This window comes from Triturus cristatus, chromosome 6, assembly GCF_964204655.1.
Source record: "Triturus cristatus chromosome 6, aTriCri1.1, whole genome shotgun sequence".
Lineage (NCBI taxonomy): Eukaryota > Metazoa > Chordata > Amphibia > Caudata > Salamandridae > Triturus > Triturus cristatus.
Window position 1 is genome coordinate 1,767,342,947 of NC_140589.1, and position 12,968 is coordinate 1,767,355,914.

General features: G+C 46.6%; 1 protein-coding gene across 1 annotated transcript in view; it reads right to left on the minus strand.

Moving 5' to 3' along the window:
• The window catches only part of MSRA (methionine sulfoxide reductase A), a 907,683-nt gene that overhangs the window by 583,905 nt on the left and 310,810 nt on the right, over positions 1–12,968 (minus strand). Inside the window, exon 2 of the mRNA XM_085613039.1 lies at positions 6,227–6,295. Coding sequence (XP_085469165.1) covers positions 6,227–6,295 — 69 coding nt within the window. The remainder of the gene's footprint in view (positions 1–6,226; positions 6,296–12,968) is intronic.

Below are 12,968 nucleotides of genomic sequence, written 5' to 3' on the forward strand. Positions count from 1 at the left end.
CATCTTGGGCAGTGCCACCCGACTAGGCACATTGAGGGGTAGGGTGTTCCAGTAGCCAACCTGTGCACGAACAGATGCGACAGCTCTGAGGAGATTCCCGTCCAAAACGTCTGCCGGGGTTCTATAGATTCTAATCCCCAGGTAGCGGAAGGTGGTGGGATGCCACTGCAACCTGTCCCCTCCCAGTCGGACGTCGCATTCAGGCGTCGTTGGGCCAAAGGGATAGGCTCCCGACTTGGCCCAGTTAACCCTCAGGCCTGACATCACCTCGAAGGTGCGGAATACGTCAGCGAGGGAGGCAGGGATGGCAGTTATGTCCCTGACGTACAGCAGCAGGTCGTCTGCGTATAGAGATACCGCGTGCAGGCCATCTGCCAATGGGATTCCCCATTCCAGTCCGTGCGCCCTAAGAGTCGCAGCCAGGGGTTCCATTGCCAGCGAGAACAGCAGCGGCGACAGCGGGCAGCCCTGGCGGGTGCCTCTGCGGACCCGGATAGCATCAGAGAGGATGCGGCCCGTGCGGACTCGGACAGTCGGTCTGCTATAAAGTAGGTCAATCATGGCGTTGTATCCCCCCCCCAGCCGGTATTTCTCTGCAACCGCCCTCAGGTACGGCCACTCAACGGAGTCGAAGGCTTTCTCCAAGTCCAGTATCAGACATCCCGCCCTTGGCCACTGTTGCGTGGCGTATTCCTGTATCCGAAAGAGGCGGCGGATGTTGTAGGAAGTGTGGCGTGTGGGGACGAATCCATTTTGGTCCCGGTGCACCAGAGCAGGTACATGAGGGGCCAGCCGCCTAGCCAACACAGAAGCTAGGATTTTATAGTCTGTGTTTAGCAGAGCCAATGGGTGGTAAGAGCCTACTCGCGTGCCGTCCTTGCCTGGCTTAAGGATAGAGACCAATGTGGCCTCATTCAGCGTTGGGGGCAAAGCAGCTCCCTCCGCCGCCGCTGCGTACATTCGCAGTAGCTCCGGGACGAGGATGTCCGAGCCAGCCTTGTAAAATTCAGCCGGCAGCCCGTCCGGGCCTGGGGTTTTCCCATTGGAGAGCTGAAAGATGGCCTCTCTGAGCTCGTCCGCCTCCAGTGGGGCGCCAAGTTCGTCTTGCTGCGCAATAGTCAGCTGTGGTATTGGCAGGGGGGAGAGATAGTCGGTTATGTCAGAGTAAGGGACTGTGAGACGAGAGCGATACAATGTGCTATAGTGGGTAGTGAAAGCGTCATGGATGCCAGTTTGTGTGTACATTAGTTCCCCCCCCTCTCCCTGTATAGCCGTCACCGGGGCGGAGCGGGCGTCCCGCGAGATCAGCCACGCTAAAAGTTTGCCCGGTCTGTCACCGAGATGATGAGTTCTCGCCGAGTGTGCAGCGTAGTTGACATTGCGAAGTCGCTCCAAAAGGCGCGTGTGCTCCGTGTGGGCTTCATGTAGTGGGCCCCCGTCCCCATCCACAGCCTCCCCCTCCCGTGCAAGCAAGCCCGATTCCAGCCTGGTTAGGTCTCTCTCCAGCTGGTGTCTTATCTGCCCCTGGGCATGCAGACAGTGGCCTCGTATCACTACCTTGAAGGCGTCCCACTCCACCCTTGAATCAGTTGCCGTACCGGCGTTGTCCTCAAAATATTGCGCGGCGCGCTCGAGCAGGGCAGCACGGAAAGTCGCATCTAGTAACAGCGCCGGCTGTAGGCGCCATGTAGGTACAGGGGGGCGTGGGCGGGCCCAGGCTATGGACATGAAGTGTGGGTTGTGGTCCGAGTGCGTACGGCCCATGTATTGCGTGTCTGTCACATGAGGCAGGAGGTCTGTAGATGCCATGAAGCGGTCTAGGCGGACATGCAAATCGTGGGCGCCAGAGTAATAGGAGTATGTCCGCGTCCCTGGATTGCGCTGCCGCCAAACATCTTGCAGATCCCATTGCGTGGCCCATTCCAACAGCGCTTTCGTGGCTCCCCTGGTAGGGGCATTAGCTGGGGGCGGGGGGGAACGATCCAGTGCGATGTCCAAGGTGCAGTTATAGTCACCCCCTATGATCCATGAAGCTGCATGCCAAGTCGCCATGATCGCTGATAGCCGCGCCAGGAAGCCGCCCTGATCAACATTTGGGGAGTAGAGGGACATCAGTGTAATAGAGTGGCCATCTAGCCTGCCCTGCGCAGCCCTATACCTGCCCTCACTATCCACCACAGTGTCAGTGGCCTCCCACGGGGTCCCTGGGCGAACCCATATCAGTGTTCCGCGAGCGAATGAGGAGTATTCCGTAGCATACAGTTGCCCTCGCCATCTACGATGGAGCGCCCGCACCTCGGTCCCGCTCAGATGGGTTTCTTGGAGCAGCACTATGTTGACTTTATGCCGCTTTAGGTACGAATAGATATGGTAACGCCTAGCCGGTGTGTGAATCCCCCTGACATTCCAGGTGCATATTTGTATGCTAGCCATAGCGGTCATGTGCGTGCGCATCTCCCCCATTCCCCAAGGGCGCATCCCCCACCTCAAGGGTCCCCCAGGTCCAGCAGTCCGCTCCCACCGTACAGCTATAATGGATGATGTGTGTGCAGTGTCGTGATCTCCAGCAGGGTAGGGGAAGAGGGAAGAAAGGGAACATAGAAAGCCTGAACATGGCAACAACAAAGTTTAGAATACCAAAAGGTCGGCTTCACAACGGGTCGCCGTCCAAACACTCGAGTGAGCTTATGAACTATACAGTCTCAGGGGGTTCGTGTGGTTTATCTCTTAACGGTAACCAAAACGGTGCAATCTTGGAAGCGCCCTGCATGCTTCCCAGGTGGTGTGTGCGTGCCGCTGCTGGCCGGCAGGCGTCTAGTGTCTATTGTTCAAGGCCATAGCAGCTGTGCGCCCAGTCGTCAGGCCAGCGTGGGTAGGGGTGCCCGAGGGGGGGCATGGGCATGTCCCCCTCCGAATGACGTCAGTGGCAGCAAGCCGGCGACGCAGCACCAACGGAGCCAACACCCCCATGACCGAGACTCTTCCTTTTCGAGGGTGCTGAAGTGATCCTGTTGTCGAATGTCGATCTCTGGCGATGATACAGCTAGACATTGGAGAAAGGTTCTTTGGGCCTCAAGATCAACACTCTCTGTCAGTAATGAAGATCACCTTGACAGTCACCCTCTGTTTGATGGGTGACCAGTGCAATTTTCAAAGGGTTGGGGTGAATTTCTGTCTGGAAACCTATGTACATGCTGCATCAGTAAACAAGGCGTAGTAATACACAGTAAAAATTAAGCTTTTTTAGGATTCCTTATAATGCAATGATTAAGCATCCAGGGCCACATGTATGGAACGTTGACACAGCGAGTTCCTAATTGCGATTTCCTATGAATCGCAATTAGAAAATCACTATCTCAAATGAGTTTCATTTGCGATTCCCAGTGGGTCGCAAATAGACCTACCTCATGAATATTAATGAGGTAGGTCTTGGTTTGCAACTCATTTGGGTATCGCTGAAATCGCAGGGGTCTGCAGTGAAGTCAGAAGACCACCATGTCTGTGATTGCTTTTCCATAAAGGATTTTTTTTTGTTGAGATGTAGACTGTTTTCTGTTAAGGAAAACGGGACACGTTTTAAAAAACATAATAATGTAAAGTTGTCTTTTCATTTTTTAAGAGTAGGCAGTGGTCCGTGGGACCACTGCCAGCTTTTAAAAAATGCTTTTACAAACATTCACAAATGGAAAGGGGCCCCCAAGGGATCTATTCCCATTTGCGAATGCGTTACCACCAATTTGAAATTGGCGGTATATTGCAAATTTTTTGCGACCGCATTTTGGTCGCAAAACATTCACACACATCATTGTGGTTCGGTATTTGGAAGGGATGCCCTAAACACGCCCCTTCCTAATACCAAATCGCAAACCCAATTTGTGGTTTGGTAATAGGTTACCAAAATGCAAATAGGGCTTTCTACATGTCAAAAGGCATTTTTGCGTTTGCGACTGGCAAAAAGGTTTGTGCATGTGGCCCCTAGTCAACAACAATTGCTCCAAATGCATTAGTGAAGCCCTTGAAAGAAACCGAAGATAATATTTACACATTTGTATAAGGCACATTACCTCACCCGCAGTAAACTTTCCCATACAAATGTAAGACAAACAAAAACAAAACCGCACAGCATGCTTCACAAGTATGATAGCACATACACATTTTGTTAGCAATAAATGATCATAGACACTCAAGGTAAAATCATTTGTCAATTGTAGTATAATAAAAATATAACTAACCTAAATGAACAACTTTTCATCTTAGGGTGCATAAGTCTGTAACAGTACAGCAATTTTCACGTGTGCATCCATTACACAACACACACTTTAATAAGCACAACACAATCATACTAGTCAAACTTGAATTTACCATAAGTACGTCAAGTGACCCAAGGGTAAAGGGGGGCCCATCTCCAACACACCTTTTCCTTTCAGACTTCCTAGCTATAAATTCCCTATTGGCACTGGGTTTTTTTTTAAACCAGATTTTATTGATTTTTCGATTATTCATATGTTATATTTTGCATATTCAGTATGCATGTATACATGTAGTACTGCATTTATATAAACTGGTTCGTCTCAACAATAATAAAAACTATTGCCTTCCCTCCCCTATTACCCCCCTGGAGTTGCACTCGCTTCTGGATAATTGTCTAGTCGGGCAGTGTTCGCGTGGCATGGGCCTCTTCGTGTCCCCTGTCACTGTGGTTTCTCGTATAGCAGAGTTATTGTCCTCTGGTAGGCTTTCCTCTAACCCTACCCTTCATTGATGCTTCTCCTTCTTGCTGAAATGTACTCAAAGCTTCCCTACCCCATCTCCTCTGCCACAGTAAAGGTCCCATCCTTTGTCCTTCAGGGCGGTACTTTTTCCCGTTTGATCTATGTCTCCACCCTCTTCCAGAATCTATGCGATTGTTCAGCATAACTCAAATTATGCCCACACTGGACAGTAATGCTCCCTCTCTTCTGCCTTGCTGGGCCCTTGCCTTCTGGCACCAGTGACCATGTTAAGAAAATCTGTCTGAAAATGTCCTCACCTAAGATAGAGATCATTGGTTTTATTTTATGGTCACTCCTGGAACAAATTCATATGGCGTCCATTTTGTAGCCCTACTATTAAAGACAACTCTCCATAGCCAAGTTTCACACATCACCTGACAACCCCCCACCCGCCATCCCACCGTATTTCATCTTTGTTCTGCAGAATTACATCTAGCCTGCACAGAATGGTAGCCATGGCCAACGGCCTTAGGCCGCTTCTCTAGCCGTCTGAAATACTACAACAACCTCCAATTTCACCTCCTCTTGGGCCAGACAATCTGTCTTCAGGAACTCTACACATGGCAGCTTGCTGGCCCGCCTCTATTCACAATGCAACAGAACGTCACTGGCTTCCATCCCTTTCACAAGCTGCCCACCCCTGGCCATGTGCTACAAGGCCTTCGATGCACGGAGGTGTTCTTTAACAGCGCATTCCGCCAGAACCACCTCCTTGTCAATACGCTCACTTCACTAATCGTCAATCCATTCACAAAAGAAACAAAAGAGGGTCAACACTCTTTTTGTGAGTGGAGCAAATGTCTAGAACTACTTTCCTCTCATTTTCTTGGAAACAATGACTCCTCTTAAGCACCAGGCTGGAAACCACCAATTCTGGAGGACATGTAAATGTTGTCCCCATAATCAATGGTTCAATACATTATTTGTGTCTGAAATGTTTTGTCTCCTAAGTCCTTCTGTCACCCCGAGGCCCTCTGAATGGTATGTTGGCACCACAAATAAACCTCTTAATATTTTAATGAAAAACAAAAAATGTTGCTATTCGAAACTGTATCTACACTTCCAGTTAAATGTAAAACAGAATGTAAAAAAGAAGCAACATTACGTGACATAACATAACGCTGTTCGCAGCATTACTATATATTTGCAATAGTATGGCTGAAAAGAAAACAATCTATGTAATGTCATGTGTGCACCTAGCTCAGAATAATTATTAATTCCCTTGTCATTAAAGGGCAGATGTACCAGGATAAGATGCATCATTGTGTCATAAGTATCAATTGTCAAATATATTGCATCCCAGATTGGTCAACAAATGTGCTCTATAATGATTAGAGCGGACATATTGAGAACTTATGCTATAGAAAGAAATCTGTAGCTCTTGCTGGAACAACAATCATTGGCAAACAGTAATTTTATATTATTAGGACTTGAGTTTAATACTAATTTCTTACCAAAAATTGCCATCTGTGATCCGTCTGGGAAAGGTTCAACTGTCCTGTTTCCATTGACATGATGCTTTTCTGAAAGGATAAATAAGGAAATTTCAATATTTCTGTTCCAATAGGTAAATTAAAGGTAGAAATATATACAATTACATCTTATATCTAATATTTCAATTTTGTTTCAGCAGGACTAGCAAGTGTTACTAAATGAAGATGCATCATGTAGCACTCAACGGATACTGAAGGATGTCAAGAACTGCAGTGACATCAAAGTCAATTGATGACGACTGGAGGTTTGAAGGAGTTGGCACCGTGGTGGGTTAAGTGGAAGGCGATGGTCTCAAGAGTGAATTGCAGATGTAGGGAGAGATTTAGATGGCGTGATATTGGAGATGTAGCTGATATCCATCTCGGGCACGTTTAACGCAAGACATCAAAACACCCCTTGTTGGTGCAATTCACAATAGTGGTGCGATTCACAACAGAGGGAGTGCGAGTGGGAAAGGCTAAACGCTTGAGTGTGAACAGGTGGAAAGAGATCTCAGTGAGGACTATGATGCTTCTGAATAGTATCACGTTTAAAGTGAAGAGTAGTGGTCCTCGAGCTGAGCCTTGGAGTTGCCTACTAGAAGTGTGGTGGGGATGGAGGGCTGGCCAAGCCACAACAATGAGGAGCAGCTGGTGAAAGTCCAGAGTAAGCCAGGAGAGGGCAGTGATAGCAAAGCCTAGCTTGGTCAGGTCTACAAGGGGTATGGTATTCTATATTATTGCAACTGTGTCCAAAGCTGAAGAGAAGTTGTTTACATGTGGTTATGGTATGTTGATTTGCCAATGATGGATTCATGAGTGGGTGCAGTCTCAATGGATTTCAGTTGTTTGAATGATTACAAGGAATTTTTAGGTTGTTTTACTACAGCTCATTAGAGATATCACTTAAGAGTAATCTCTAAAGAGTTTTGGAGCAGTGAGGGAGGAGGGAGAAAAGCGGCCATTGGAAGGATTGTAGAGGCCGGCAGAGGGATTCTTGAGGACAGAAGATGGTGGCGATTGTATAGCTGGGTGCTTAGGAAACCACGTGGAGGGAAAGGTCTAAGAGTTGGACTAGGCAGGCCCAGGTGAAGGGATAGGAGCCTTTCCTGTCCAAGAAGCATCTATGGAGGGCTCAAGGGGCACATGATGAGTTTGCTGGACGAAGGATGGGTTGATATTCTCCTGGGATGAGCGGTGGCGGAGAAGGAAGATGCAAAGAATTAGGCGCAGGGAAGTAAAAATGAGAAACAGGGACACTGGATGATGGGCAAGGAGACATTTCCCCGAAAATGAAAGCGATCTTGAAAAGTGGGTTTGTAGAAGCCAGCAGTGATTACAGGGTCTGTCAGATAGGAAATGAGGTTGGGAGAGACGGGTGGCATGGCCAGCTGGATTTTGGGGAGACCCACGTTTGGGCGAGTAGTTTGGAATGGAGGTTTCTTGGGGTGAGATGCTGCAGGGCCCCTAATACCAGTAATACCAGTAAGGAAACTATGTGCACATTTTGGAACAAATTACCAAGAGCCATATGTTCATTGATATCATTATAATAACGTTCCTCTGATGCATGCTGTTGTTATTATTAATTAGCCCTTCAAGAGCGCACAATCTGCCATTAATATGTCATCGCAACGCCTTTTGGGGTCTGGGTTATAACTTTCCAAACGTTTTCCTGTGCATGATTGACATCTGAGCCAGTCTGAAAAAAGAAAATGAATCAAAACAAAGTAACATAAAAAATGAAATTGAGAGACATGCAAAGTTTCAATGGGATTAATCTGGAAACATCCAGCTGCATATGAGGTATTAAAGCATCCATCATTAGTACCCGCTACATTCCAGTACACAGCAAGGATACAAAAGGGGCTGACTGATCCATGTAATCATGTATATCACACACACTGAATCCACTCACTAATATAGTATGCGTTGATAGATTTGAAGGGCATTTTTTTATTTTTTTTACCAGAATGTGAACAGCATGAAGCCTGCACAATGGGAAGCAGACGGCTTAACAAAAAGTAGAGTTCAAATAGGAATTCAGACAATTAGAGATCAGGAAAAGTATGGATCAGGAAAAAGGAATTAGTAAAATGTACATACAAACTGTTCAAATACTCAAAAAATGTTTTTTAAAAAACAGGTAATCAATAATCAAAATGAAGACCAATCCACACAGAAGGAACGAAAGCAGAAAATGCCCAGGTATATTTTAGTTGGCAAATAGGCAACGTCCCCGGCTAGCCTTGAAAACAACACAATGCGCTATAACGGTTATGTGGGTGAGAAGTGGGAGACAATAGCTTGGTCAATCAGAGAAACACAGCCAACGTTCTTGCACCCACAATGAAGCAAAGCGGTGTGCTACCAGAATATTCAGCTTTACACCCTCTACAAAAATATTTACGCCAGAATATCAACTACTACTATATCCTGAACATAATCATACATCCTAGGTTAGTGTTGATGTACTATCCTTAACTCCACATCTGCATACCTTGAAAAAATATATCGCTTCAAGGTACTTAGGTGTTGAGTTAATCGGGTCATCCAACAGTCGGCATCGCAAAACTACAATTTTTTTTCTTTTGTCTGAAGATGACTTCTTGGGTCTCGAGTCCCATGTTATTGACCGAATGGTTCCTTTGGGGATAATAAATCTACACACACACACACACACACGCCCGGCTTCAGCGCTGGTGGCGCCCAGTGGGACAATCTTTGTTGCCCTCCGCCCAGCCTCCTGCTCCACGAATTCCCTCACTACCACGCTCCATCAGAGCCCCATCTCTCCACAGCCCCTCTCTCACATGCATTTCATTTGTTTTATAGCGCTACTCATACCAGTGTAGGGTGGAGGAGCACTTTACATCAAACACACACACATTATACAGAGCCTATGAACCATAAGTGAGTAAATCAGTCCACAGGAAATGTTACATAAGAAAATGAGGATTACAACATGTAGGAGTCACTTGTCACCAACACTCGTAGACCGTATAATTTAAGAGTGTTTGGTCTGCAGAAGCATTAACTCGGGACTTAAAACTCACTACAGTGGTTGTAATTGGCTTTACTAATAAGATGTATTTCTACACAAATTAACCCTTTTCAGCAACATTAGGATAATGAAATGCTGGGGAAAAAGCATAAGTATTGAAATATTTGGCAGGGTGGTAACCTATACCATGCAGTTTGCATGCAGCTCCTTGATGACAGTTCATTGCTCACGGTGCTATATAAGGGTTGTAACTTATGAACTGCAAGCAACATAAGGATCTCTGTGACAAAAGCAGAAACCTACTGAGCTAGCCGCATAAAATACAGTTCGTGAGTACATGTTCTTTGCAGCAGGCATATGAACCATCTGCACTACTTTAACATGAGTGGAAACTACCACTACACAAAACTCCAATCTCTCTCAAGCAGGAATATTAATCACCAGAGTTATCTTGTCATTTTTATTGTTGCCTGAAAACTACAGAATTCACAAGGAATTCTTCAACAGGTGCTTTTAAACATGCTTCCATCCATCCGCCCTAGAGCTGGTCCACACACACTCCATTGAGTTCAAATGACCTCCCAGGCCAGAGGTGACACATCTGTCACTACTGTTGCCATCCACACAGAAGGCTCTGGCCACCTGATCAGGCACACAGATCTTGCCCGATAGGCATCTCCATTGCTGAGCCCACTGCAGCCACAAGTTCCAATGGCAGGCCTCCATGTGTCAACAGGTATAAGGCACCAGTAGCACGCACAAAATTCCAAGTCCCAAAGAAGAACTCCCTCATGGCCGGAACAGCAACTCTCACCTGAAACATTGCTGGATGTCCTGGACTAATTTCAGTTTTACATAGCCTGTGATTATATCAGGGGTTATTACTTTGGCAGTACCATTACATCTGGGTACCTTACATCAGTAGTACCTAACTTCACTGGTAAGTTGGTATTATTTCTAGTGACCTATATATAAAATATATGTTCAATAATTATTTTTTAAATTAATTATTCGAATAACACTGTAAAGAAGTTACATTTCATTTCAAATACATTACTATTAAATATATGAAAATAAATATATATATTTTTTTAAATAGAAAACACCATTCTACCTCTATACACTATGCCTGCCCATCTCTGAATGCTAAAAACCACAAACTATCCACATACACTAGCCATCCCTGATCCTTAAAACCCCTATTACCCCTATATACTGGCCACCCTTCAAACCTAAAAACCTCTTATTACCCATTAACATAACTAATCCTTGAACCCTACAACTGCCTACTAGTCCTACACACAACCCATCCCTGTACCCTAAATACACATTACTGCTCCTTACCACTACTCATCCCTGAACTCTAAAAACTCCTTACTGTCCTTGTACACAACCCATTTCTAAACCCTATAAAACCTTAACTACCCCCATAACATTACCTATCCCTGAAGCCTAACAACCCATCATTACACCTAAATGAACTTTAAAAAGTATAACAGAAACTCATATTAATTTATATATTTTAATTAATTACTTTTTACGCAGCCCCCCTCCTTTAAAAAAAATATATGTGGCTATGCCCCGGGGTATGGGGTCCCTGGGGCTGGAATTGGCCACGGGAGGGGGGCCCACGCGGCCCTCTTCCCGTTTACATTTAAAAAAAAAAAAAAAGGAGTCAGGCCCTGGGGATGGGGTCCCCAGGGCCCAAAAAAAGAAAGAGAAGGGGGGGCTACACTGCCCCCCTTCTTAATGTTTTTTTTTTTAAAGCCGGCTGAGCAGCTAGGCCCCGCCCCCTCCCTGCAGCACTCAGCAAACGCGCCCCCTGGTGCGTTGAAAGTTGGGGAATTAATTCCCCTTGAAGACTGAGGGTCCCTGGGGGCCAACTAGCCCACCAGGTACCTCCAGTATGCGCCAGGGAGCTGCGTTGCAGAGAGGTGTTCAGAGGCCACGCCCCTTTTTACACCTCTCTGCAACGCAGCTCAGTGGCGCTTACTGGAGGTAGCTGGTGGGCTAGTTGGCCCCCAGAGACCCTCAGGACTCAAGGGGATTTAATCCCCCAATTTACAACGCTCCAGGGGGCGGGTTTGCACAGTGGTGCAGGGAGGGGACTCCGCTGCATCAGGGCGTGGCCTGATGTGTGACAAGTGTGCAAACGTGCCCTGTGGCGCATTTTAAGTTGGGGGATTAAGTCCCCTTGAATCCTGAGGGTCCTTGGGCGTCAACTAGCCCACCAGGTACGTCCAGTAAGCGCCACAGAGAAGTGTAAAAAGGAGCGTGGCCTCAGACCACCTCTCTGCAACGCAGATCTGTGGCGCTTACTGGAGGTACATGGTGGGCTAGTTGGCCCCCAGGGATCCTCAGGATTCAAGGGGAATTAATCCCCAACTCTAAAACCCGCCAGGGGGTGCGTTTGAACAGTGGTGAAGGGAGGGGGCGGGCCTGATGTGACATGTGTGTACTTATGCAATCACTCCGCCAAAACCCAAGCACTTACAAATTCCCCATGCACTCTCCTTGCAGCACTCTATTCATCCAGTCACGACCCATGCACTAACTCATGCACTGCTACAATACCCTGAGCAGTACCCATGCAGTCCAGCCATCGCCCTGTCACTACCCATGCACTCCTCCAATCACCCAGCGTGCACCATGTACTTATCCAATCCCTCCGCCAAAACCCAGGCACTTATAAATTCACCATGCACTGTCCTTGCAGTACTCTAATCATCCAATCAGTACACATGTACTTATGCAATGACCCAGGCACTAACACATGCACTGCTACAATCCCCTGTGCACTACCCGTGCAGATCTCTAACCACCTACACAGTACTAATTCACTCCTCCAATTACTCATGTTGTACCCATGCACTCCAGAAATCCCTGTCACTACCCATGCACTCCTCCAATCACCCAGCCAGCACCATGTACTTATCCAATCACTTCGCCAAAACCCAAGCACTTATAAATTCACCATGCACTCTCCTTGCAGTACTCTAATCATCCACTCGGTACCCATGTACTCATGCAATGACCCAGGCACTAACTCATGGCAAATACAGAGGAGGTCATGCTAATCACAAGGGTACCCCAAACACATAGTGTTCCCTAGTGTATGTAGGTGTTTTCACTGTATTCTAAGTGTCTTTTAGCATAGCACTGGCTCCGGTCCTGGTTAGTCAGTCAGTTACCACCAGTACCTGTCACTAAAAAGTTGGGGGCACAGGAGGACTTTCTGCTCCTCTGTTGGTTCTTTCTGCACATCTCTTGATTCTTCCTGCACTTTCTTTGTCTTTCTGGACTTCTGTTGCCTCTTTCTGTACTTGTCTTGCTTCTTTCTACGCTTTTCTTCCTCTTTCTTCACATGTCCTACCTTTGTAGGCATAGTTAGAAATTAGCATTTAAAAAACCATTGAAATTCACTGAAAAAACCATAGGTTTCAGGCACGTTACAGTTAGAAATTAGCATTTAAAAAACCTTAGAAATTCACTGAAAAAACCATAGGTTTCAAGGACGTTATAGTTAGTTGGACATTTCACTCGTACAAAACCATAGAAGTTCCCCAGTTATAGTTAGTTCAGCTAACTATAACTCGTGCCCCCGCAACGCACTGCTGATGACGTCACATATTACATCATTCATGACATGGTCAGTGACATCACTGATGACATCTCAAATTACATCACTGATGACATCATCCACGTGAAAATCGGATGCCC